Genomic DNA, 26,985 nt, shown 5'->3' on the forward strand with positions numbered 1-26,985 from the left:
TGCAAAGAAATTATTCTTTCCCACAAAAGAATAAAAAACCCTCTAACGCTGTATGGCTCTACCTGGTCGGACGCTTAAAAAATTTCACATGCAAAAACAGAAGAATGTAAACTAAAGAAAGGGAATGCTACGATGTCGTATCAGGGTCGTAGATGTGGGAAAAAATAGGAGCAAATTTCTGCCAAAAATGCTCAGAAATTTTCTGAGTTTCAAAACTTGAAAATGTTTTAACTTTTGAAACTCAGAAATTTCCTGGTTTTTCTAGAAAATTTGTGAGACTAATCTCAACATTTCTGAGTTTTCTCTGACTTTTGGAGCTCAGACATTTTCTTGTTTTTCCTAGAACAATTCTGAGATTAATCTCAAAATATCTGACATTTTTCAACAAATTTTCAACATTTGGAGCTCAGAAATGTCCTTGTTTTTATTTATTTTTCTAGAACATTTCTGAGACTAATCTCAAAATTTCTGATTTTTTTCAGACATTTGGAGTGCAGAAATGTCCTTGTTTTTTCTAGAATATTTCTGAGTTTCTGTTCTATTTCCATTGGCCATAATGCACTGCTGTAGAATGCATTAACTGGTCACAAGCAATCAAATTAAGCTTATCCAAGTTAATTTATTAAGTTGTCATGGTAAACAAATGTAAACAAAATTAGTTCAATTAACTCCATTTACCAATTAACATTCTCCTTTTTCAGTTTTACTGTTGACTTTTTACAGTATATCGTTGTTGCACTGAATCTTATATGACATTATCCTGTTCGTATTTTCCTGCTTTCGCTACATGAAAGGCGAGGAACATCACAGACAGACTGACAGTTCATTACGAAACCCGGGAGTTATACTTAACACACTCCGCTGGAAGTGCAACCCTCCATGTTATAGATGTTTGACAGAAGAGCACAAAAAGCCATTTTCACAGACTCCAGCCATATTGAGTCTGGTAAAGGAATATACTTTCTTATTTCAGCCGGTTTCTGAGCATTGAAGACAATTTGTCACAGGCACAAATTATGCTTTAAAAGAGGAGACGGTGTCTGCAGGAGCGAATGCAGTGAGAAGAGTGGTAGTGAACCAAAATGGCAACATTGTGAGTGAGACAGCTAAATAAAGCTCTGAATCCTCCTGGGAAGCTCTACAGTATAATGAGTGCAAATAGAGACTTTAACTGAAACTTGACGGCTGAAGTGAAGGCATGTTTTACAGTCAGCAGCTCCTGAAACACGACAAATCTTGTAAAAACTACAAAAAATGACTATGTTAACTTTCAGCATCAATAATTCCTCTGTGTGTGTTTTAAATTGTGGGGTTCAATCTGTAATGTTTGCTTTGTGGTGCTGTAGTTTGGACTGTGTTAATTTATAAATCCATAATATAAGCTATGAGTGGTTCAGGACTTCCATATCGTGTAAATACATATTTTTATGCATCTTTACTTCCATTTGTGTGCCTGCACGCTATCTGGTGTCACAGAAGGAATATGTAATGCAGTCCCTGAAAAGAAATGGCTTTTTGCGTCACCCATCAGCTGACATAAGCAGATCACATATATCCAATTGATTAGCTAAGGCAGCCCACTTTAACCGGCCCTTTTTACATGTTGTCTCTGCAAAGATGAGATGCAGCACAACACAAATGTCTAGTAGGCAGCTTCTCTCTGAGCCAAACCTGCTTCATCCCTGAAATTCATTTTAAGCAACAGAAAAAATGACAAACATTTTTTCAAAAATGTTATTCAAGTAAATGTAATTGAGTAAATGTAACTAGTAACTATCCCGTCCAACAAAGCTAAACTCATAGTTGTTGGCATAGTGATGTTAGCTCAAATTAATCAACAACCAACAAAAACATCTATAAAATGCTATTGTATTGACATTTTTACTGAACTAGAGGGTGATTTATCAAATCCCTTGAGTGAAACATTCAGAGTAATACCTGATGGGTATTTCTAAGTTAACTATGGGGGAATTTTTCTGCCATAATTCGAGAGCACACATTTTCAGTCTGAAAGCAGGATTTCAAGTCTTTTGTTCTCAAAACTTTTAATACTTTTGCTTACATTTTTATTTTGAAACCAGGACTTCGTGTATTTCTTCTCAAAACTTGTAATGTTTAGTCAAATCTTTCTCCTCTGCTCGCTTACAAAACATTTTCTGCTTTCTTTTAGAACCGCCTTTTGGAACCGGCGCTTGGCAACCTCTCAGCCAATAGAATTAAAGTGTTGTACTGGGTGCGTTTGTTTCCTTCTAGCAGGTGTGCCTGCGTGGCTACTGTCGATTGTAGCAATCTGTGCTAGCCACTGGATGTGGTTGGTTGAGTGAACAAACTCCTGCCTAAGATCAGTAGCTGTTAGCGATCAGTAGCTGTTAGCGATCAGTAGCTGTTAGCGATCCGTGGCTGTTAGCGATCAGTAGCTGTTAGCGATCCGTAGCTGTTAGCGATCAGTAGCTGTTAGCGATCAGTAGCTGTTAGCGATCAGTAGCTATTAGCGATCAGTAGCTGTTAGCAATCAGTATCACTGGTGGCGGATGTTTAGTGTAACATGAAGCAGTCGATGTTTCTCCCTACATCCAGTGACTAGCGCAAGTTGCCAGGCGACGGTGCATTTTTGTTCCAGAAGCAAGCAGAGAAGATTTTGTAAGTGAGCAGAGAGTCCGAGCAGAGACTAGGTCTGAGCGCGAGGAGAAGTTTTGAGTACAAGCATTATAAGATTTGAGAAGAATGACATGAAATCCTTATTTCAGACTGAAAATGTGTGCTCTTGGATTATAACGGGTCAGATACTTGAAAAGGCTAAACAAATACCTGTTCATTAGCTGATAATTATTGGACAGTTTGGTAAGAGGATAAGAAAGCAGCAGCCTCAGAGGTGACATGGTAACATAAAGCACAATGAGTGGGATTGGTGTGAACTCATGCCAGCGCTGATACGGGACGTGACGCACACGCAGTGATAAAACAGCCAAAGTGGTGGTGAAGGCACGACACACTTCACACATAAATAAATGAAACTCCAGGTTGCACAGGAGAAAAATACAGCATCTCAATTTGATGCCACAGACAGATAAACCCAAACAAATTAACTATTTGGATGTTGTCCTTCTCAGAAATGTGCCCTGTTTCTCAGCAACAAAAATAAACACTGGATCAAAATTTAAAGCACTTAAATGATTCCCCTGTAAATCAGAGCTGTCACTTATCAAATAAGAGATTTCTGAAATGAAAATGTGATTTTTCTGTTTACTCAGCCAAGCAGAACTTAATCTACAGTGCCAGGAAAGTGTTTTTTTTGTTTGTTTTATCTTTGTGGTGCTCAGGGCCGTTACTGAGAGTAGTCAGACAGGAAACAGGCAAAGAGAAAAGGGGAGAAAACATGCTGGTCTCAAATCCAAGGATTTCAGCTCAGTATCAGGATCAATACCCTCTGCTCCAGTTTTTACGCCTTTATAAACTTTATATACCTGAGAAAATGGTGCTAGTGGTTAAGACAAGTTGTCAAACTGATTTTTTAAAAGTCTCCATTTGATTCTTAGTTAGGGATTGGCAGAACATTTTTTATCAGATGGTGTAACTTTGACTTTGCTCAAAGATAAGTAGCATCCTCTAGTAATATAGCTGCTGGATGTGGTCGACTTTTCAGACCATTTTGTGCAACTAAAAGAGTTTATACAAAAACATGCCCAAAAATAAACGAAGTATCGTAACCAAAAGATATACATTAAAAACTATGAGAAATTCCCCAGATGCAATTTTTGACACATGCATTATTTAACTCTCACAGGCTTTAACTGTAACCTATTAAGTATCTTTGAACATGTTAGAATACGACTATGGTTTATAAGAACATGGTCAGTAAATTTTTTTACACAAAATCAAATTTAGATAATGAAATGTTAGTCTGACCTCCTTTTGAGCTCCATTCAGAATGAGCTGCTTTAGAGCCTTCTGTTACTTTAAATTCAAATAAACTACTACAGACCACTGCAAAGTATAAACTCAATGTTTACACTTGCATGTGAAAATGGCTGCAAACATATACACAGTTACACAACTGTACATCTTTGAAAAGCAACAAGAATGAAGCAAATGGTATCTGGATGGTAAAGCAACAAGAAAACGCTTTTCTTTTCCAGCAGCCATTGTACAATGCATAGCATGGTAAAATTATTTAATTTCCTTTGGTTAAGTATTTTTGAGTTGAATTAAAAACAAGCTGACTAGCAGACCCTTGAAATTTTGGCTGAGTAGTGCTTCCATAAATCTTGACATTGGTTTTATATGGTCTTAATTTTTTATTTTTCATTTATTTTTTTGCTACATACCTTTTAATTGGCAGTATTTATGGGGATATTGGTTACTTGTTGGGTGGGATTTTTTTTCTTCCTTGTTGGAATTGCAATTTTTTATATATATACAATGTGAAAATCCAAATAAATACCTAAACACTTGCTGACCAAATGTGCTGGAACTCTGCTAGGGTTGCCAGGTAACCGGCAACCTGGGGTTGCTAGGTGATGGGCAGCAACTGCTGATTTGTTACATTCAGAAGGTTTTTAGACACCAAAAGACTTTAACTTATTACCAAGAAACGGCTGGATGTTTGTATTTAAAAACAGTTGAGACCCAAAAAATGTGCAAAATGTGTATTTTGCACAGTCACTCCCCTTTAAACTTTTTAAACTCTTAAAGTACCTTTATTGGAATTTCTGCATGGATATCAAAGCGTCTAAAAGCCTCTACAGTGATGCTGTGATGTTGCTCAGCTCTTGATATCAAACGCATTAAATAACCTGTGGGGTTACACAACCCACAGAGCAGCTGATGATGCCGTCCTCACATCTGAGCCAGAAAGCTGGACTGGGACTGCCTCATTTGCATACTTTATTAAGCTTGCAGCTCATGCTTACAAGTACGACTTTCTGGTTATTTCTGAACGTTTCCACAGCAACATGTTGTCTTGTGGCCGAGAGCAAGACAGCTTCCATGAAATCCATGTGTGATAACAACCCTGCAGTGATGATTTTCCTATCAAGTGATTAAAATGTAAACGTGGGACTGTCATCCTAGAGACGGACGAGGACAGATGGGTCCAATAACAGAGACTCACCTGGTCTTCAAAGGACAGGGCCTGTCCAACGTCTCGCGGGAAGCCGTCTATGACGATGCCGTTGGCGTCTGGGATCTTCATGATCTTCTGTTTGATCTCAGTTATTGTGGTTTCCTGAAAGAAATAACAAAAGCACCATGATTCATGAGTGCCTTCATCCAGTGCCTAAGCTGTTGATGTTTTTTATTTTTTAATAAAAAGCGATAAAGGAGATTCTGCCATCTCCGCAGGGCGGTCATTAGTTTCTGGATCAATACAAACAACAGAGAGGGTAGGTGTTTTCCTTAGAGAGAATCATTTCAGCAACAGATTATAAAGAAATAATAATTTACAGTGCTTAAAAAAATATTCAGATTCAGAGAGTAGAATTTAAAAAATTTTAAATATTGTTGTTAGTTTATGGTGCGTTCACACTAAATGTGTTTTGAGCGTCTGGTTACCTTTCATAGTATGTGGAGGCACGTCGACGGTCAGTTGTGGCTCGTTTCGAGTGTCTAGCGCGGCGCGATTTGAACCGTGACGTGTTGAGCGCGTCCAATTCATCCAATGCATCCGACGCTCCACATAAACTTTGAACGTAAGCCAGACGCGCCTGACGCTCAAAACGCGTTTGGTGTGAACGCACCAAACATGCACACTCGTCGAACTTGAAGTGTCTGAGGTGTTTCTGACGCGCGTAACGCGTCTGGTGTGAACGCAACGTTATAAATCACTGAACGGCTTAGCGCCACAATGCATTAAAGATCTGCTGTCGTCATAGCAACCTTCCAGACCTCTCAAGTCTTCTGGTTCTGCTCTGCATCCCCAGAACCAAACATGGAAAAGCAGCATTCAGCTTCTATGCACCACAAATCTGGAGCAAACTTTAAAAAAACTGCAAAACAGCTGAAAAACTGAGATTCTTTAAATCCAGACTAAAAAGTTTAGAGTCGTTTTTGATTCATTATAAATAAAACATTAATCAGCATTTTGATGTGTAGGGACAGCACTTGACAGTTGATGCTGAAACGTGCTATACAAATGAACTTAATTGATGAAAACCAGTAAAGTTTTTTGTAGTAACGTGACAACAGGTGACTGAAGTTGTGCATTTTCCACTGATGTGTTCATCTTTATCTAATGGTTTCTCTAATGGTTGTAACTGCGGCAGAGCGACGACCTCCTGAAGCCAGAGGACGTCAACTTCTCTTAGCATCACTTACTTCCCCATGGCTGGAGGAGGTCAACATGTTCGAACGCATCTCTCTGGGCAGAAAGTAATTTGCAGTATGGCAGAGATGCATGATGCAATGCTCTGCTCTAAAAATAACCCGACTAACAGAGGCGTTTAGTTTCCGAATGGGAGCTGCCATCCATCCATGCAGGGATTCAAACTAATCTAAAGATCAAGATGGTTTCATTGAGAGAGACTGTAAATGGCTGGGAGAGTGAGGAGAAGCGACTCCTCAGAATAATGCGACGCTGGTTCTAAAACTGCCCTGTTCTCTGCTGAAGATGCAGATACTTCAGAGACTAAGAGAATAAAAGCAATTGTGCTTTCTGTGTTTAATTTTAGAGCTGGCTGTCGACAGTCCAAGAGCTTCCTTTCAGAGGACAGGTGGGATTTCTAAGAGAAAAAGGTTCAGAGAGACAAATGGCTTCTGGCTGAGTGAAGTGCTGCTTCATCTGCGCTTTCAGCCTTATTGGATCATTTGCAACTTCAGCCCTATTACAGCTCTAATCACATTTAGAGAAATGTGTTTATGTGATGAACATAACTGAAGTTTTTTCAATCGATCCTGAAAAGTGCCTTGTAGAAGTCGCCTCTTTTCACATTTATGACCACAAACATTCATGGTTTTCCAAGAATTTAGAAATAAAAATCTGAAAAGTTCATTTGAGTTCATCCCTCCTAAGTCCATGCTGTTTAGAAAAACATTTTCATGCAAGTACAAGCTTTTGAGGACATTTTGATTCATCATCTTTGTAAAATAACTCAATCTCAGTAAAGCTTGAGCATCTTGACGCATTTCCACTAAAATATCTGTATATTCAATGGTAATTAACAGTAAAATTATGACAGGAAAAATCTATAGACTGCAAATAATTTTAAACTGTTGATCTGATGTACCGGTAAATTAATTAGTGAAAACAATAATTTGCATATTTTACATTTGTACATTAATTTTATAGGTTGTTTTCATCTTTATTYATGGATAAACACATTTAAAACATTTTCTATTGTGGTAAAATATTGACTCCAGCACCATTTTTCACTGTAAAATTAACAACAAGAAAGACATTTAACTGTTAAGGAAAAAACAGTTTTACCTGGAATTTTATGGTGGATTCTGGCAACGACAGCTGATGGTGTTTTACCGTAAAAAATAGGTTTTTGTTTGTTTGTTTTAACTGTGCAGCATGATGCTGCCACCACATAGTCAGAGTAGAAATGTTGTGTTCAGGCTGTAGGGCTGGGTGTTAAATCGATTTGATTGATTCGTTTAGGTTTTATTTTTCGAAGATTTAATTTTTGGAAAATCTGGATTTTTTATTTTTTTTTCACCACACCCATAGCCGCCATCTTGCTTTATAAGTACTTTGTTTGGTTTTTTGCTTTGTTTTTATTAAACAGTTTCTGTTTATTTGGACTTTGAATTCAAGCCAACTCTACGACAAAATTTAAAAACATTTTTTACTAGAAAAAAATCACAATGTTACAAAAATACGAGAATTAAGTCCTATTATTACCAGAACAAAGTTGTGATAATAACTTTATCACAACTTTGACAAAGTTGTGATAAAGTTACAACTTTGAAGTAGTAATTTTATGAGAACTCCCAACAAAAAAATAACAAAAGTAATTATGCAAGTTTTTCTCCATAAAACTATTTTTTCTTGTAATTTTAAGACCTCCTTCTAGTAAAATTGTGTCTTTCTTCTAGTAACATTATGACTATATCTTCATAATTACTCCATCAAAATGGATGATTGAAATAAAGGCTACTTCTTTAAGCATTGTAATTTCTTAGAGTTACTGCTGGCTTCTTTTCTGCTTTTTTTGGATGCAGTCAGTTTATGTGATCACCCAATTTTTGGTTGACTTGCAGTTGTTCTACACCAGTGGTTCTTAACCTGGGTTCGATCGAACCCCAGGGGTTCGGTGGAGCCTCTGCCGCGGAGGTAAAGACACACTTGTGTAAAGTCGTGATGACGCTTTGCCATCACTTGCTGCAGAGGACCACGTTACATTGCTTAGCCAATCAGAGCTGCGGAGGAGCCCTGATTGAAGGAGTTCCACTCTTTTTACCAAATTCTATAGTCTAAATCTGCTCCTTAGTCGCATCTTTTCGGGGTTGCTACTGCCTCTAGTGGCGTGGGGGTGGTAGCATAATTACATTACTAAATCAGAATACCGCAAAGTATGTTGCGTGTCAGGGGGACGAGGGGGTTGAAGGAGGAGGAGGAATAAGAAGGGTTCGGTGAATGCGCATATGAAACTGGGGGGTTCGGTACCTCAAAAAAGGTTAAGAACCACTGATCTACACGTTTCCATATTGAAATGAGGAATTGCACATCTCTCTCTGTGAGATGTTTAAAGCTTTCAACATTATTTTAGAACCAAATCTTGATTTTAAAAGCTAAATTGTCCCACAACTTCATCTCTGACCTGTCTGTTGCTTTGCGAAAAACCTCAAACATTTAAAAAACCTCTATGGTGTTTTCAGAACAGCTGGATTTATGCTGATAATAAACTACACACAGATGGATTCCACTAACTAATTAGTTGCACTGGGTTTTATCTTGACTTACTGGGGTAAATAGGTTTGAAAACAGATGCACAACACACTTCACTGCTTTCTGCAAAGCAAAATTAGAAATCTGTGTCTCAATTTTCTGTTTACTTCCCGAACAAGCACATTTTTCTGCAGGTCTATCAGATTAAAAGCAAATAATGCAGAAATTTCTGGAGGTAATCTGACAAAATGTGGATTTTTCTTCATACAAGGCACACTCAAATCTTAGCTAACTTATGCAACAACAAGAAACAATGTAGGAATAACTAAAGCCGCAGATTCATAATTTAATTCATAAATAAACCTAGACTTACAGTATGACTCGACGCCAAGCAGCCACTTTTTGATTTATGATCGCTGGTTGGCCTACTTTGCTGTTTGCCTCATTTCGACTGAATCGCTGCAAGGGCAAACTAACGTCTCATACATGTCAGGTGAAGGAAGATGAACGATGAGTAAGGCGGTTAGTGCGGATAATTCATGAGAATCATCAAGCTAAAACGGGCTCTTTATGACGAGGTCCAAGGCTTATGTCTGTGTCACGACCTTGCAGCGACGGCAACACATCACAAGGTTGTAAAAACCTTCCTCTGGAGATGTTTTCAATGAAAAACGAGTGGAGTTACTCCACCTGTTTGGTATTATAATATATGGAGTAGAATATTTTACAATAAGAGCAAACATGATTGATCACTCAGGTGGTTTTCACTATTACTTACTTATACTCTCTAATATCTATAATCCATCAGTCTAGGGATGAAAAAAAATATAAGCATTTCACTTCAGTTGAGATCAATAATCGATTAATTTTTTTGTTTTAAATGTCTGAAATACTGTCAAACTGCTGACGTGATCTATGCTGTTTTATCCACAGTTTTTATTCCACTTGTGAGAATTTAAGTTGTCTGACAGCTTAAAGCAGCAGTATGGAACTTTTAACACACATATTTGTTGAAATTGTCACTTTGTTGTGAAAGTACAGTATGAGATAGATAATCTTTGAAAAAAACTGAACTCCTCAAAAAACTGAACTCCTCTGCTTTCTTCCAGTGCTAACTAGAAACAACCAATCAGAGCCAGGGGCGGGTCTTAGCGCTGTCAATCACTCTCTTGTGTTTCTCTCTGCTATGGTAGAGCTTCTTCCTGACAGCATATCCTGTTGTGAATGCTCAAGCTAGCATAGACACTGAAAAATGGTTTTCCTGTAACGGTAAGTTGTTTCTCCACCATTAGCACATTTAGCAGCGAGTACATGATATTGATTGACAGCACTAAGACGATCCTCCTGGCTCTCATTGGCTGGTTTTGACGGGGAGCTGTGCATTGCTTCAGACTGCATTAGCAGCTCAGGGAGAAGGTGGAATAGATCTATTTTTTTTATCTATCTCATATTATTCTGTCACAACATGGTTGCAGTTTTAACAAAAAAGCATTTTTGTAAAAATTCCATACTGCAGCTTTAAGGATGAACTGAAATCTAAAAAGAGTTTCCAAACTGAAAACTAGACTTTAGAGCGTAAAGAAAATGTCTGTTATGCTACCTGTCAGTTTTGCTGAGCATTTGCCGGTTTAATCTCGGCTGCAGCTGTTTTTTTCTCTCTGTTGTTTGACGTGTTGCTCTGAGTTGGTTTTTAATAACAGGTAGAGAACAAAAAACCTCTGAGGTGAATCCAGTTAATGTCAGACGCTGAACTGGGGATATGTTATTGTGGTGTAATTATGCTAGGTACTCTGTTAGAAAGAGTGAAGCGAAAACAGCCACGGGAGGGGGTCAGCGCTCATTTTCTTCCAAGCGGAGTAATTACCTTAGAAAGATGGATGCTAATAAGACAGATAAGCATCCTCTCTCCCCAGCATGCTTGTCATGCGCCTTCTGCCAATTAGTTCCTCGTTGCATTCATGCTGTGATAACAACCTGACCCGAGTGTCTGGACATGCCGCTTATTTCTCCCAAAATATTTAGTCCATCTCACCCGCCCCCCCGCCAACACGTCTCTGTCTCTGTTTCTCGGCTACCTGCGGCGCCAGCTCGCCGTTGGTGATGATTTTGGCGATCAGGCTCCATTTTCTGTTGCTGGTGGCATTGTGGATCATCTTCTTCCTCAGCAGCTCGCCCACAGACATGTACTGGAAGCCGTAGCGCTCGGCGATTTTCAGGCTCTGTGTTCCTTTGCCGCTGCCAGGGCCACCTGAGCACAGAGGGAGAGAGAGAGAGAGAGAGCTGTTGATGTTTTTGGGGAGGTTTGTTGTTGTGTGTGTGTGTGTGTGTGGGTGAGTGTGTGTTGGTGAGAGAAATCAGGCCTGTGTGTGATTAAGTGTGTGTTTGTGGAGGAGGAGGACATAAAGAAACAAGTACGTGTGAACCTCCTACATTTGGTAAGAAATCATATTTTCTCACCGAATATCTTTGGATTTATGGTGTCAACATTTTCTTATCAACCTAAAGCAGAATTGCAAACGTAAAATGTTTATATTCCAGCAAAACAAACAGTGACAGACCCTTATGAAGTTGATAATTTGAGTGAAACTGCCTGAAGGTTGATGAAGAAAAACAGAAACTTGAGTAAGATAATTTTACACGCCGAGGGAAACCTTGTGGGAACCTGAATGTTTTTTTTTTTTCAGTTTTTCTTCATTTCCAGGTTTCTGGAAATCTCTGCTAGAGTTTTTCCAGGTTGAGACTATAGTATGTCGTAAATAAAATAAAAAATTCAGATGATTAGGTTCCATGAATTGTGTTTGAACGGGCCGCACAAAATGAGTGCAGGGGCCGTAAATGGCCCACGGACCCTCCTTTGAACACCCTTGGTCTAAAGAGATTGGTCAAAGATGAATGATAAAAGATCTTCTCTCAGTAAAAGCAAATATTCAACAGGAACGTGAATTGTGTTCAGATTTAATTTCTATTGTTTCTCTTTTTTCAGTGAGTTTTTAAAAATAAAAGATGGATTTTCTTTAAGTGTTTTTGCACATTTTTACTAATAAAAATGGCAGAAAATGTTGTTCTGATAATTTTGTGAATTTCACAGGAGTCTGGACTGTGAAGGTATTTATTTTTATTTTTCCTCTTAGGGATTCAGACAAACATGTTCTGTTTATATTTAGTAGGAAAATCAAAGTCTGTTTGAAAGCCACAAAAAGCAATAAATCAATTAATAGCGAGATAAATTAAAAGTACTAATTTACATTTGCAAGATTGTTTGTTTTCCTCATGTCTCTCTCTTTCTACCAAAGACTGGATGACAAAAAGCTTCAGGACAATTATGTTTACCGGGACTTTCGTATCCATTTTATTTGTTTTGATTATTTATTTTGGGTATGTAAAATGTCTTCCACTTAAAGTTTGTTGATCTTTGACATCGTGTTCTTGCATTATTACCATTTCACTACTTGCAAATGGTCTCAAAACAACAATATTATGATTTATTGCAATAACGTCTGGGACAATTTGTTATTGTGACAGGTCCTTTGTATTTGCATTTTGTAATTCTTCTTCACATCCTAACATCCTCCTCACAGCTAACAGCTTTCTGCAAAACCTGACACACAAAACATTCACATGATCTTCTGCGGAGGTGACAGCAGCTGCCATGCTGCTTTTCCCTTCAAAACCGGGGCACAGCATGCTCTTAAAGAGACGGACAGGGACTGGCTTTGTGCTACGAGGACAAACACCCATCAGCCGCTCCACAGAGAGCCATTCAAAAAAAAAAAAGAGCTTCAAGAAGAGACCGAAGTTGTTTTCTTTCTTCTTCTCGATCTTTTATAAACCGACTTGAGGCTGCGTTTCAGCTAAGGTAGGTTGTTGTGGAAATTATTAACAAGATAAATGAGATTATTTGACAGCTTAAAGCAGGCTCGCCAAGGAAATCAGATTAGGAGAGTCAAACACACTGAGAACATGAAGCAAGATCAGCTCTGATGATACAAATGTAGAGAGCTCGGATACCAGGAAATGGACTTAGATTCCTATCCAGACCACAAAGTTTTACTTCATCAGCATCTTTGCATTTCTAAATCCTTTAATATGAAAGCACTGAGCATCGTTTGCAAGGGAGGAAATCCTATCTCATTATCGGTGGGGGGACCATGCACAGGAAAATTTATTAAGCTCAATTTTGGGGGGCTTGGCAAAGTTATAGTGAAATATCATGTAAAATGTGGATTAACAAGTTTTTGATGTGTTAAAGCTGCAGGACCAAAAATGACTATCAAGTGGTAATGCACATTAAACATGCGTTTTTGTCAGTAAACAAACTGAGAACCGTAGAAGTAAACTAATATTAAAATGTTTTGATATTTGGTTTGGTTCAGTGTCACTGATCTAATCTCTGCTACACCTTTACAAAAACTTAAGGCTTTTAATAAAAACAAGTTTTAATGAGTAACTCCATTTAATAAAATTCCTCATAAATATAGATTTTTTCCATGTCCTGGATGCCTAAGAACCTATAAGTAGGTAGAAATAACAAATATCTGGGAAGTATCATAACTTTAATTTAATGCTCAAAACACCAGGGTTTTTATTGAAAAGTATCCTCATGTTTTTCTACTTATTTTTGACACAAATGGAACCCCATATAAGGCTCTATTCTGATGGTAAGAAATAAAGGCATAATTTTCTGTTTTTCTATCTGCTCTTTCTCTCCCCAGCGGCTAGTTTTAAGGCTCAGCCGCTCCTTCCCGTTTCAAACTCTTCTCATTAACATATGAGTTAAAGGGCTAAATATGATTGAAATAGTTGCTACCTTTGACAAAAAAAACTCAAGTCTATCAGAGCAATGTAACCAGTTATGCTAGTTTTGATTTCCAAGGCAGTTTATCATGATTCAGCCTAAGTAATGAAATAACGAACTGCAGTCTGATTTTTATTGTTAATGTGTTTCTTCCTATTGAGCAGTGAGAGTAAATAAAATGTGTTGTACACCTTTTGCTTTAAATTTTTACTTACTGCAGTGTTTTTTTTTTTTTTTTTTTTTGTGCTGCCTAGCCAGAGCTAGCTCCAAACTTCAGCTGCTGTTGCTCCGCCTACACGTTGGACTGAACCATTGCTTCAAAAACGGCGGGGGTGGGGGGGGACCTAAAAATGTATTCTTATTCGTTTTCTTTGACGAATGGCGGAGTTATTTAATTCTTTTCTTTTGGATATCGTTTAAATTCAAATGTTTCTTTTACGATTTCTTTGTGGGGACAATTCTAGACTTTTCCAAGATATTTTCCGACTTCTCCGGGTTTTCCTCCCATGACCGTTAGTGACGCAACACATGCGCGCGCGCATACACACGCACACATTTTCTGCGTCTCATCTGACGGAAAACGGAAAGCTCGCTCTGAATGTTGGCGTTTTGGCAGCGCTCCCTTACCGATGACGAGGATGACTTTGGGTCGCGGCCTGGACGGGTCGAACACCTCGTACTCCTCGATGAGCTCGGCCGTCTCCGACAGGTCCGAGTCGCTCTCGATGGAGAACTGGCTGATGGGAGGGAGGCGGTCATACCGTCTGTAGGGGAAGTTGGGGCTTTCGGGCAAAACTGTGGCACAAAGACGACAACAAGATTATATGAATTCAGATTTCTGAAACAAAGTTATATTCATACATCGATAAACGACTATTCCTGAAACGTCTCAGTCGTTTTAGGAATTGATGAGTTGACTTTACAGTAAATTAGAGAGAACAACATATTAGCTACATATGCTAACAGAACTGCGTCATTACGATTGTTAATCATTCTGCGTAGCATATCTATGTTTACTTCATTTTACAGTCAACGGGCTAATTCATCAGAAGACTAGATTATGACTGATAGAGGTAGCAGACAGAGACTTCACTCTCTTTTGAACTTTTGTACATTTTTGCACATTATAACCAAAATCCTCAACACATTTTAATGAGATCTTTAGTGATAAACCAACACAGAGTATTTGTGAAATAATCTGCCAGTGGAACTAGTACTTTTTCATCAATATTGTAAATTATTGACTTACTGTATAACAAACTTTCATATTTTGCTGAAAAGTTATTTGTAAGTTAGTACTCTAAAAATAAGACAAAACTATCATATTTGTTAAAATATCATAGTCCATTAGACCAAAAATTCTTGTGTTTTTGCAGTGGAATAAATCAGACGGGAGGCAGGGATGAAATTACGACATCAGAGCAGATTTTCCTTCCTTCAGGCTTTTGAAGCCTGGCAGATATGAGCTTCAGCCACAAGCTCCATTTATCAATAACGCTCATCAGCTGGCCGCTCTGCTCAGCCGCTTTCAGGCTTTCTTCAACACACTTTTTTGAAATCGTAAACCTGCTGGTCACTGCTTTTCTTATTTGTACGATCTCTACCTCTCTGTGAAGTTTTGTGGTATAACCAGAATAACTATAGGCATTTTTTTTTACTTGCTCAGACACACACACAGGATGTTGCAGATCTTTGTTTTCAAAGCAGCAAAAACCCCATACTTCAGAAAATAAGAGAGGACGCTTTGGAGTTTAAATGAAAACATAAGCATGCCGATTCTGACTGTGTAGCTGAATTTGATTTTGCCTTGCAAATTTCGACCAGGTTTTGCATAAACAGGGATTTTCCGCACTGCATCCACCTGCACAGGGTTGTAACTGTAATTTATAACCGCTCAAAGGACAGCAAAGATTATGAAGATTACTGATTAACTGCACAAGTTTGTCTCCAGTGAAGCGCGTTCATTCACGTTGGCAATTAAATGGACACTGCACACTGTTTCTGAACAGGAAACGTCTTATCTGAAAAAAAAAAAACGTCAATTTTGCAGCGAGAGCTCAGGTGTCTCACTTTTGGCACTTTTCAGAGCGTGAGAGTGGGTGACGCACATGGATACACATCACATTAGAGCCAGCGGAAGAAACCTCTTATTCTCCTTCCTGTACTTCAAAGGAAAACACAAAAGCCTGAACTGAGGATCTGTGAATGAACTCCTCAAGATGCTCTGCAAATGTCAGCACCCTTCACCGTTAAAACACGGAGCAGAATGGGATGCTTTTAGCTTTCTTCAAAAGAAAAACATTTTATTTCTTACTTTTACGTACATTTCATGACAATTTTTTGCTATTAAATTAGCCGTAAAAGTTTGTACTTCTTTTGTCAGAACTGCGAAGCATTCATGTCCATTGTATTTCATCACAATTTTTCATATTAGAATCATGAATTTAAATGTGATTAATTGTAATTTTATGAGAGACCTAACAGTAGCACGTAACTGTGAAGTGAAAAAGTGTCCTTGCTGCATCACATTGAGTTTTTACTTTATTTTTTTTTACAAATAAAAAATGGAGAAGTGTGGTATTCATCTTACTTTATGCTGATAAACCTAAATAAAATCCAGTTCAGCCTAAAGTATGGATTTAAAGTTTTATCACAATATCATGTGGAATTACTGACAATAAAAATGATTTACTACTGGTACTTCTTTTTATGTCTACATGACAGCTTTTATAGCCCCATTAACACAAATACTGCTAAACATTCCCATTTGTGATGCTTTCTTTATGACGCAAGTCGCATAAATAAATGTGATTTATATCACTAAAATGCACACATTAACTGGGGTTACGATGGGAAATTGTTTGTTTTTATTGATCTGTACAGCACTTTCAGCTGCTTTTAGTATGAAGGGTGCTTTATAAATAGAATTTATTGATTTAATCATATTTTCAAGTTTGATATTTATTAAACGAACAGTGGAGAAGAATATTAAAAACAATCCTGACCTGGACAGTTTTAGAAGTTTTTAAACATTCATTAATAATATTAATACTGTGACAACAATGAATGAAACCCTTACCATGATAAGAAATTTTTCATGATAAATGATAAATACTATAAGTTCCCACCCAAAGTTCAACCATTTTTTTTTTCATTAGTCATCTAATTAGTAATCAGAGTGTCAGTATAAATCATCAGGGCTGACTTGTACAAGACTAAGGTTATAAAAAGGGCAGCTAGCATCTCTGCAGACCCCACACATCCTGGACACAAACTGTTACAGATACAGAGCGTTATTTACAAAAAACTGTTTCTTCCTCCAGATAGTCTCTCTGATGAGCATCTTACAGTCAGATACTCTGCTGAGACATAAAAAGCATTTTTGCACTGTCATATCAAACCTTTCTTTTTTAATGTCTGCAAATATATTTACATAAGGTTCCCTCATTCTTATCTTATTTCTCTGTAAGTTTGTATGTGGAGAAGTTTAAGGCAAGGTTAGATTATGAAACAATATCCCACCATCTCACAGAGTTCCAGTCTGTCACACTGCAAAAACACAAGCATTTCTGGTCCAGTTTCTAATCAAATATACAWCAAGACATTTTCCCATAATATAAGTGAAAAAATCAGCCAGTGGAATTAATATTTGCTCARCAAYTTTGAGCATTTGCTCACTTAAAACAAGCTCATATCTCTTGCTGAAAGGTTACTTGTAAATTTATTTCCAGTGTCTTAAAATATTTGCACTAGAAACTAAACCAAAAATACTTGGTAAGGTTTTGTGTTTTTGCAGTGAATCGGACAATTACAAGGCCGTTCGCCTTAACCTGCAGGCATGGAGACGATTAAACTGTGATGGAGGGAATAAAAGATGTTTGAGGCTGAAAACAATTKAATMTTGAGAGAGGTTTGTCTTCCAGCAGCACAGCAACCTGAAACAGGTAGGCAGAGCTAAAATGATGTTAAATAATGTTAAAATGACCGAGTCAAATATAATTAATAATCTGCAGCATATGAGCTCTCCAGCTCTCCCTTCAGTCTGAGCTGCAGCTGTTTTGCAAAGATAAATTGGGAAGCAAACAAGCAAAAATAGAAACACTAAGGAATAAACTAGACTTAATGAAACGAAACCRAATGAAACTAGAGTAACAAGAAATAACTATATGAAACAAATGTAACTAGAACACGATGAGGAGCTGAACTAAAGGAGAACAGGAACAAGACGGACCTAACCAAAGAGGAACAAACCCCTAAGTGTCAGACAGAGGTGAAGAACTCGTTGAGACATAATCAAAAGAAGTTGCGACAGTAATTTCAGCAAAGTTTTTACTCGTTATGGTAGAATATGAATTCATATACTTCACATACTTACACTGCAAAAAACAGAAAACCTTACCAAGTATCTGYGATCTAGTTTCTACTGCAAATATCTTAACACACTTGAAATGAGACAGATTTTTTGGCAATTCCGATTTTTTTGCCAGGGACGTTCACACTGCCAGTAAATGCGACCTGCGTTCTGCAGTGTGAACGAGCAAACGACCTGAAAGTGTCCCGCTGCGCAGTAGAGGGCGCAATAGCGTCAGCGTTCTCAGTGTTTTGCCAACCGCCATAAAAAGAAGAAGTGCTCAGTGTTTGCGGAAGTAAACATGGAGGCTAACGGTGGAGCTTAGCTTACATATTTGAAGTTGCTGTCCGGCCGGAGCAGCATATTAACAACTTAATCCTCATTATAGTCCGTCATGGTTGTTGTTTTTTTTCCCACTTGCGCGTATCAGGATGCAGAATAATGAGATTTGTTGAGAATCAGTGACGTCGATCAGTTCGGATGAATGCGGCCTAGACGTTATGGTCGCATTTGAATCGGATACGTATCGGATATGGGTCACATTCGAAAAATAATCCGACCTGTGCTGTTCACACTGCCGTGAAAAGATCGGATACAGGTCGCATTACGTCAAAAAAATGGGAATTGGGTCACTTCAGGCTGCAGTGTGCACCCAAGTTTCAAGCAACACGCAGGAGCTTGTTTCAAGTAAATTTAATACAATAATAAGCCATTTTCACAAGTTACAGGTTAAATAATCTGCAACTTGTACTTTTCCTAATCAATATTAATAAATTACTGACTTAAAACAAGCTCCGATATGTTGCTCAAAAGTTACATGTAAGTTAGTTTTGATTTATTTTACATGAACTAAAATATTTGCACTAGAAAGTAAATAAAAATACTTGGTAAGGTTTTGTGTTGGTAAGTATACTGGTAACTATATAATTACCAGTTTCTTGGTAACAAACCGCATTTCTTGGTAATTGGGCGTTATTTTGTGTTGATGTTTCACATAATCAATAAAATACAGTTTGTGACCAAATACGCTGTAACAAATGGCTGTAAAACGACATCATGATAATACGGTAGGTTGTCTGCGTTTTGAACTGAAATGCATATTGAAAGTATTTGGGATGTGATTGCATCATGTGCACAGCTGTACTGTAAATTTTAAATGTAGAGATGCATTGTGGGATATTTACTGGCTGGAGGCGAACGTTCACGGGTTAGAGAGTGGGACCAACAAGGACTTTCACCAGGTAACTACTTTTTAGAACATTTTTATTGCAGTTTTGTGTTTGTTAGTGGATAAAAATATGTTTTATGAGGTTATATTTCAAGCATTTGGCGACTTATGTGGATAAATTCCCATTAAAAGGCCTTGAACTGCTCAGTCTAAGCTGCTGGTGAACAAATCTACACTGCAAAAACACTAAATCTTACTAAGTATTTTAGGTCTTATTTCTTGGCAGTTTGTAATTATTTGGTTTTAATGGAATATAACTTACTTGTTGGTTCTTTAGCAAACTGAATATGAATACCACAACATGTTTTTAACTAATTATTTTGTTCTTGGCTTTCTTTGTTTTTAAAAACCAGTTTCATAACATCCATCCATTTTCTTTACACCCTTGTCTCTCAGTGGGGTCGGGAGGGTTGCTGGTGCCTATTTCCAGCTAACGTTCTGGGCGAGAGGCGGGGKCACCCTGGACAGGTCACCAGTCTGTCACAGGGCAACACAGACACACACAGGACAAACAGCCATGCACACACACACTCACACCTAGGGGCAATTTGGAGAGGCCAATTAACCTGACAGTCATGTTTTTGGACTGTGGGAGAAAACCTGAGTACCCGGAGAAAACCCACGCATGCACAGGGAGAACATGCAAACTCCATGCAGAAAGACCGGGGCCGGGAATGGAACCCAGAACCTTCTTGCTGCAAGGGAACAGCTCTACCCACTGCGCCACTGTGTAGCCCAAAAACCGGTTTGAAATAAATAAATATTTCTTCATGTTTCGGCACTCTTTTGTGTTGGTGTACCACATAATCGGTGAAACACTGATAAAACAGTTTGTGATAAACAGTTTGTGTCCTACTTTTATGGACAAGTAATTCGCATTAAAAGACCTTGACCTTTCAGCAGCCTCACCGTTTCTGAAGAGCGACCGGCGCGACTGGCCGCCGTTGAGCGGAGGAAGGGACTTCCTCTCCTGGCCCACAAAAGTGTCCCACCGCACCTTTTCGGTGCCGCCGAGCTCCCGGACTTTCTTCAGACAGCCTTCCAAGTAGTCGATGGGGTCATCGGGCCGGTAGTACATCAAACCCGTCAGCAGACTCTGTGGGAAGCGCAGAGGATGAGGTGTAAAGTTAGAGGAGAGAGGCGACAGCACATTGTTGTTCAGTGGGAGTAAAGTGGAGCTGAGCAACTAATGAGATCTAAAGTTCAAAACCCGCCTGCTGTCTGGGCTCCGGCTGGGGAACCATCATCTCATTCTGTCCATGACCCTGTCTGGCAAAACAGGGCAGCACTGCAAAAACACACAATCTTACCAGGTGGTTTTGGTCTAGTTTTTTATGCAAATATCTTATTACACCTGAAATAAGACAAAACTAAATTATAAGTTAACTTTTCAGCAACAAACAAGATCTTTAGAGTCATTAATTCCTTAACTTTGGTGAAAAATAATTGGTTCCATTGGCAGATTATTTCACTTATAACCAGAATCGGGTACATTTACTCAATTTACCYGAGTAACATTTTGGAGAAAAAAACCCCAAACTTTTAGGAGTATTTTTACTACGCTGTAATTTTTACTTTTACTCCAGTATTTTTATTATGAAGTATTTCTACTGTTATTTGAGTAAAACTTCTGGATTTTTCTACCCACTGAATGAAGAAGAAACACGTTTTAACCAGAAATTCACCAGACACAGACTCACACCTGCAGTTTTTGTTAAAGTTTTATAAGTTTTTTATTGAAAGAAACTGATTTGGAAAAATTTTATTTTGCCTGATTTTGTTATTTTTTGTTACTTGTATGAATTATTGTCACTTTCATCCTTAAAATACCAACATTTCCACTTAACTTTATATTTTGTTCCATCTAATGATGTAATTTTTAAATGTTAAATCATTGATAACCAGTTACTCAGTAATAATACTTTTTTACTCTTAAGTAATTTCCTGGCGGCTACTTGTACTTTTACTTGAGTAAAAATATGTAGAAGTATCACGACTCATACTTGATTACAGTTTTTGGGTACTCTGCTTATAAAATTTGAAAAATGTCTTGTTATAAGTGAAATATTCTGCCAGTGAAACTAGTATTTTTAATCAATGTTAATGAATTATTTCCCTAAAAGAAGCTAGTCTATTGTGCTAAAAAGTTACTTATAAGTTAGTTTCTGCCTCATTTCAAGTCTACTAAGATATTTCCACAAGAAAACTAGACCCAAAATGCTTAAGATTTTGTTCTTTCGCAGTGAGGACCCCGATGACCTTTTCTTTCTATTGCTACCATTAGAAAAGGGAAAACCTAACTGTTCCCAAACAACACTTTCCTCAGGGACTTCCTTCCTGATTTCCACCCTTCCTCCACCTCTAATACATCCTGAAAAGCCTCCAGAAGTTTCATCTACTTTCTGGTCAGACAGATGACAAAAACGGCATCTGAGCATCGGTTGCATGCAGCAAAATAGTAGTTATGATGATGTGCCACTTCACTGCTTAACGTAATTTAAGCTGACAGCAAATAAGCAGCAGTGATTGCACTGATTGCTTGCATACATTCGCCACACAACACAGTGGGAATTGACTGTAATTAAGTGGAGGAGATAATTTACTGTCCTCCACGCAGAAGTAATCTTATATCAATATTGCTACAAACTCAGAGCGTAATGATGTGAGAGAAATGTGAGAAGATTGCCACTTATATTGTTTAAATATGCGTGCCTTCTTGCAGAAACAGTCATTATTCTTACATTTATCTGCTAAACATCTGCAATAACTTAAAATGCATACTATATATGTTTAACTACAGTTTTTAAAACGGCTTTTGAATCATTAAACCACCAGCATGATGCGCTTGTTTTTAAGCTTTCAGCTGTAATATTTTCTGCTTCACTGGTAAAAGATGACACATAAGACCCTCTCCAGCGCACATTGCATCGCTTCAGACTATCCTGATGTAGAAAACATCATGTCAGCTCCATCTCTCACCTCAAACAGCTGAGGTATCTCCCTCCGTGCCAGATACTCCTTGGCATCGTTGGTATTCATCTCCAGCTGGATTTCCTCTTTTATTTTTAAATGAAAAAAAAAAAAAACTTATCGGAGGCGGATTTTTCCCACCTGTTTCCCCTCTGATTTATCTTTGGTTAATGAGCGAGTTCGTGACAGATCTCCTCTCAGCGCATTTTTTCCGCCCCTGTCCTTGCGGACTTCTCAAGTGGATTCCTGCAGGTGATGCCACCGCGCCGCCCTCCTCCTCCTCCTCCTCTTCCTCCGCCTGCTCCTTTTCTCAGTGGTGCGGATGCGTGGCTCGGTTTGACTCTTTTTCTCGCCTCCCGCGGCGCTTCGCTTGCGGCGCGCAGCTCCGGTTTGGACGGTCTGTGCTCTGCTGACAGCAGCTTGCGGGTTCTGTATGCAGAAGAGCGCACGCCACGCCTCCTGGTGGCGTTTGCAGTTAGAACTGAAACTTCGTGTTTACGCACAGCGCGTCCACACGAAAGAGGATGAGGGCCACTGGAAAAAAAACCCCCGTCTGCCCTTAAACTCAGAATTACAACCGTTTTCTCTGAGTCATGCAAAAATGTTTATGCGTTAGGCAAATCTATACGACGGTGTATTAAGGTTATTGTTCATAGAGAAAAAAAAAAATGCATTTCCGCCAAAAAACGTTTTTTTTTCTATAACAAGAAGAACATTTCTGAGCTAAAGTCGAAAATTTGCTTGAAAAAACAACAGAAAGTCTTTAAAAGTTTTCTCTAGCAAAGTTTCGACTTTTGGAGCTCGTTTTTTGTTTTATCGAAAATTTCTAAAATTAATCTCAATTTCTTTTATTTTTTTATTGGCCCTGACTTTAAACTCGAATTTTGTTTTTTTCCCTTCAGAATTCTGACTTTTTTCTTCTTCTTCTTTCCCCTCCCCCCCAAAAATTCTGACTTTTTACTGAAATCAAAAATGCACCATCAAATTTTAAAACTCAAAAGTCCCTAAGAAAATTGGGACAAGCTTTTCTTAGAGACAAGAAAAACTTGTCCCTAAGACAAGCTTTAGGGACAAGCTTGTCTTAGTCTTATTTATTTATAAAAAGGACAAGTGCAGCTTGTCTTATTCATAAATAAGTGCAGATTTATAAATGATGTAGCATGGAAGACACAGTTATATGACAGCTTATTAATTTAAGGTGAGTGTAGATAAAAAAGGGAATAAATTTCCTCCAAAAAAAAGGTTTTTGTTTAGAACATTTCTGAGATTAATCTCAAATTTTCAGATTTTTTTTCTAGCATATTTTTGACTTTTCAAAATTTTCTGCTTTTCTGATTAAACATTATATAAAATTTTAAGACAGTAGCTTGAGTTGCACTTCACAGATTTCATTATTATATAATGAGCTGTGAGTTGGGAAAGTGACGGATGCAGCAGGTCAAAGCAGCAGCAGCAGCAGCAGCAGCAGGGATTAGAGTCTTTCAGTGCTCTGAAATCACACACCCTGCTGTTTGACAGAGCTGGTTTTTATGCTGCCTGGTGATCAAGCTGGACTCTATGCTGGACTTGGATGAAGAAATTTTGTGCAGTTCCTCCATTCAGAGCAAGCAGATATTTAAATACTTACCTTTAGCTTTTTGCTAACTCACAGGAGAGGACATTTGAATCCAAAGATGTCCAAATCAATAACTAATAAGGAAATAGTAATTATCTCAAAATATAACAACAAAACCAAAGACACAATAGCATGAAGCCGATATTTGTCTTGCAATAGGATGTTCAGTTTGAATGTTGAACTAATCATAACATGAGTTTTATCTCTCATTTTTCTTATATTTGGCATGTAAATAAAGCAGACGACATTAAAATCAGAAGATGGATAGAGCAGAAATAAATGAACATAATGACAATGCAAGAGATGAACATCTTTAATCTCTTGCAGATGACATATTAACCCATTAATATGTCATCTTGATCAACCTTGATTACCGTCTTTGAAAGTGTACCTCTCATTGTTTAATTACATGAACTTCAATTATCTTCTATATGTTCGCATCCACATTTTATGAATGATTATTTTATTGTCTTGTAGTTTAAGACACAAGACGATTAAAAAAAAAAAAAAAAGGTATTATTAATAATATTATGACTTTTACTTTATTTATATCAGTAAAATAAAAATTCTTTTGAGGCTCTAAATGCATTTGGACCTTTGGGCAATTCAGCTCAAACAAAGTCATTCTTGTGTATTTTTTATTTAACCAGGAAAACCTTTTTGAATTTAAAGCCGCTTTTGAGTGACCCAGCCAAGACGTCACAAATATATAAATTTTTAAATAATTAGAAAGTAGATTCCAGCTGGTGTGGTGAACTAATACTACTACTATAACAACAACAACAACAACAATAACAATAATATTAGATAAAAGAAATCTAGGATGAATCAAGTGTGTATTAGTTATTAAGCAGGTTTGGGAACTGTTTACTACTCTTTGTAGTAGTATAGGCTATTTTTCATTATTCCTATGCCTCAGTCCTTTTTAAATAAAGCTGAAATATACCTGGTTTGATTGAACTCAATGAAAACAATGTTGTCAGGCGTGAACTTTTATTTTGAAAAGTCTCGTACTGGAAGTACTCGCGCCGGTTGGATTTTACTTCCTCGATATCCAGTCAGTGTTGACAGCGCTGCACAATGAAATTACTCACTTTATTAAGTTTATTCCTAACGTATTTAGTTACGGACTGCATTAATATTGAGGTGAGTATCAGTTTGTATTTCTAGCTTCGGATTTCCTGCCGTATTTGTGTATATCTGTGTTAAATTTTATCAAACAAATCGCTTCCGGTTAGCTTGCTATGTTTCTTTATAAACCCTATTCACTGCTGAATGGATCTTTTCGCTTCTAAATATCAGAATCACATGAAAAATAATTATATTTAACGTGTCTTGTTTTGTTTATTTTATCAGAATACAGCAGGCCAGTTCTTTAGCAGCGGTCATACAAACAACTGGGCTGTTCTGGTCAGTACATATTCATGAAGCTGACTGATTTTATTCGTTAATGATGAGAGCAGCTTCCTGATTTCTTCCGGCTTTACAAGACTTTTTCTTGTTTTACTGGACAAACAGGTGTGTACCTCCAGGTTCTGGTTCAACTACCGACATGTGGCCAATTCTCTGTCCGTGTACAGGAGCGTAAAGAGGCTGGGCATCCCTGACAGGTACCATTCAGCCCAACAAGGGCTCACTGCTGACTGGTGGGAATAGAAAAAAGAAATCAAATCAGGAACGTTGTTCTGCTTGCCCGACTCGTTAAAATAGTTTCCTGGTTTTTATCCTTCAGTTTCCATAAAAATATGTGCAAAGTCGTGACAGAAAAATGAGAATTGATAAAAAAAAATCTTTGCATAATTCAATTTTTTTTTTTTCAGATTTTGTCTGGAACTTACTTTAAATGTTCTTTTTCCATAATTGTGATTAAATATGAATAATTTATTGACTGCACTGTGATTAAGTTTTGTATTTTCACCAATAAAAGTGGAAAAGTAGAACACTGAAACTAGCTTGATTCCTTACTTGCAGCAAAACTTACAGTAAGATTCTGAAATAAAGAGGAATTATTCAGTCCAACATAAAGTCAAATGCGTTCAAAAAACTACATGAAAACGCTAAACTAATGTATTTTACCACCAATATAAATCACTCAACACCACTGACTTTATTATTTACCTATATTTAACGATATTGATGTATTTATTTTTTTGTTTTTTTGTTTGTGCCAGTCATATAGTTCTGATGCTGGCCGACGACATGGCTTGTAACCACAGAAATCCCAAACCAGCCACAGTGTTCAGCCACAAGAACATGGAGCTGAACGTCTACGGAGACGACGTTGAGGTGGATTACCGTGGATACGAGGTCGGTTTACCTCTGTGCTGTAAACATGTTGGACTGGGCTTCTTTTTTAAAGCTTTCAGCATAATTAGATGATTTAAAAAGACTAAAATATTAAAAATTAAACATCTGCTGTTGTTGTTTCAAACTTCCTGACCTCTCAGAACCAAACATGGAGAAGCAGCATTCAGCTTCTGTGAATCACAAATCGGGAATAAATTTCCAGAAAACTGCAAAAGACCCGAAACACTGAGTTCCTTTAAAAAAAGACTAAAAACCCAGCTGTTTAGAGTTGATTTTGTGCCGCCATAATTTGATTTGTAAATGACGTCACTGTAATGTTTCAATTGCTGATATTTACGTTTTTATGATGAAAAGTACTTTGAACTGCCTTACTGCTGAACAGTGTATACAAATAAACTTGATTGATTGGAAAAAGAAAAAAATTTTGATGAATTTGACATGAACTGTTATAAATAAATTGTTGTTAATGTTCCACAATGGATCCCGTTTGTTTCAGGTGACAGTGGAGAACTTCCTGCGAGTCTTGACTGGACGGCTTCCCCCCAGCACTCCTCGCTCCAAACGCCTCCTGTCTGACGACCGAAGCAACATCCTCATATACCTCACTGGTATTTAATTATTTCCCATCTTTTTGACAATTTTTAATCGCCAAAACTGATTTCTTAACTCAGTTTTATTCTCATTTGATGTCCTGTTATCAGGAAACTGCAGATGAAATCCTATGAAACCTGTTATTTTTTTCCTCCGTTTATAAATTGCTTTGAATCTGAAAACTCCTACTTTTTCTTTTAGCTGTGAACACATCAGCAAACGTCTTGCTTTGAGGCACAAGTGTACCTTTTTCAGGTACATTCAAAACTGCCACCTCTATCAAAAAACCTACATCACTATT

At 37.7% G+C, this 26,985-nt stretch overlaps 2 protein-coding genes across 2 annotated transcripts in view; one reads left to right on the forward strand and one right to left on the reverse strand.

Annotated features, from left to right (window-relative positions):
* ak5 (adenylate kinase 5) overlaps window positions 1–22,596 on the reverse strand; it is a 97,128-nt gene extending 74,532 nt beyond the window's left edge. Inside the window, exons 1-5 of the mRNA XM_008434639.2 lie at window positions 22,181–22,596; window positions 20,111–20,297; window positions 14,250–14,417; window positions 10,903–11,075; window positions 5,111–5,224 (exon numbers count right to left, since the gene is read on the reverse strand). Of these exons, the coding sequence (XP_008432861.1) occupies window positions 5,111–5,224; window positions 10,903–11,075; window positions 14,250–14,417; window positions 20,111–20,297; window positions 22,181–22,240 (702 nt within the window). The 5' untranslated portion in view covers window positions 22,241–22,596. The remainder of the gene's footprint in view (window positions 1–5,110; window positions 5,225–10,902; window positions 11,076–14,249; window positions 14,418–20,110; window positions 20,298–22,180) is intronic.
* A 2,217-nt stretch (window positions 22,597–24,813) lies between these two features.
* Window positions 24,814–26,985, forward strand: part of pigk (phosphatidylinositol glycan anchor biosynthesis, class K) — a 39,618-nt gene continuing 37,446 nt past the window's right edge. The window contains exons 1-5 of the mRNA XM_008434640.2: window positions 24,814–24,932; window positions 25,143–25,196; window positions 25,305–25,396; window positions 25,958–26,093; window positions 26,590–26,701. Coding sequence (XP_008432862.1) covers window positions 24,867–24,932; window positions 25,143–25,196; window positions 25,305–25,396; window positions 25,958–26,093; window positions 26,590–26,701 — 460 coding nt within the window. The 5' untranslated portion in view covers window positions 24,814–24,866. The remainder of the gene's footprint in view (window positions 24,933–25,142; window positions 25,197–25,304; window positions 25,397–25,957; window positions 26,094–26,589; window positions 26,702–26,985) is intronic.

Source organism: Poecilia reticulata, linkage group LG17, assembly GCF_000633615.1.
Source record: "Poecilia reticulata strain Guanapo linkage group LG17, Guppy_female_1.0+MT, whole genome shotgun sequence".
NCBI classification, from domain to species: Eukaryota; Metazoa; Chordata; class Actinopteri; order Cyprinodontiformes; family Poeciliidae; genus Poecilia; species Poecilia reticulata.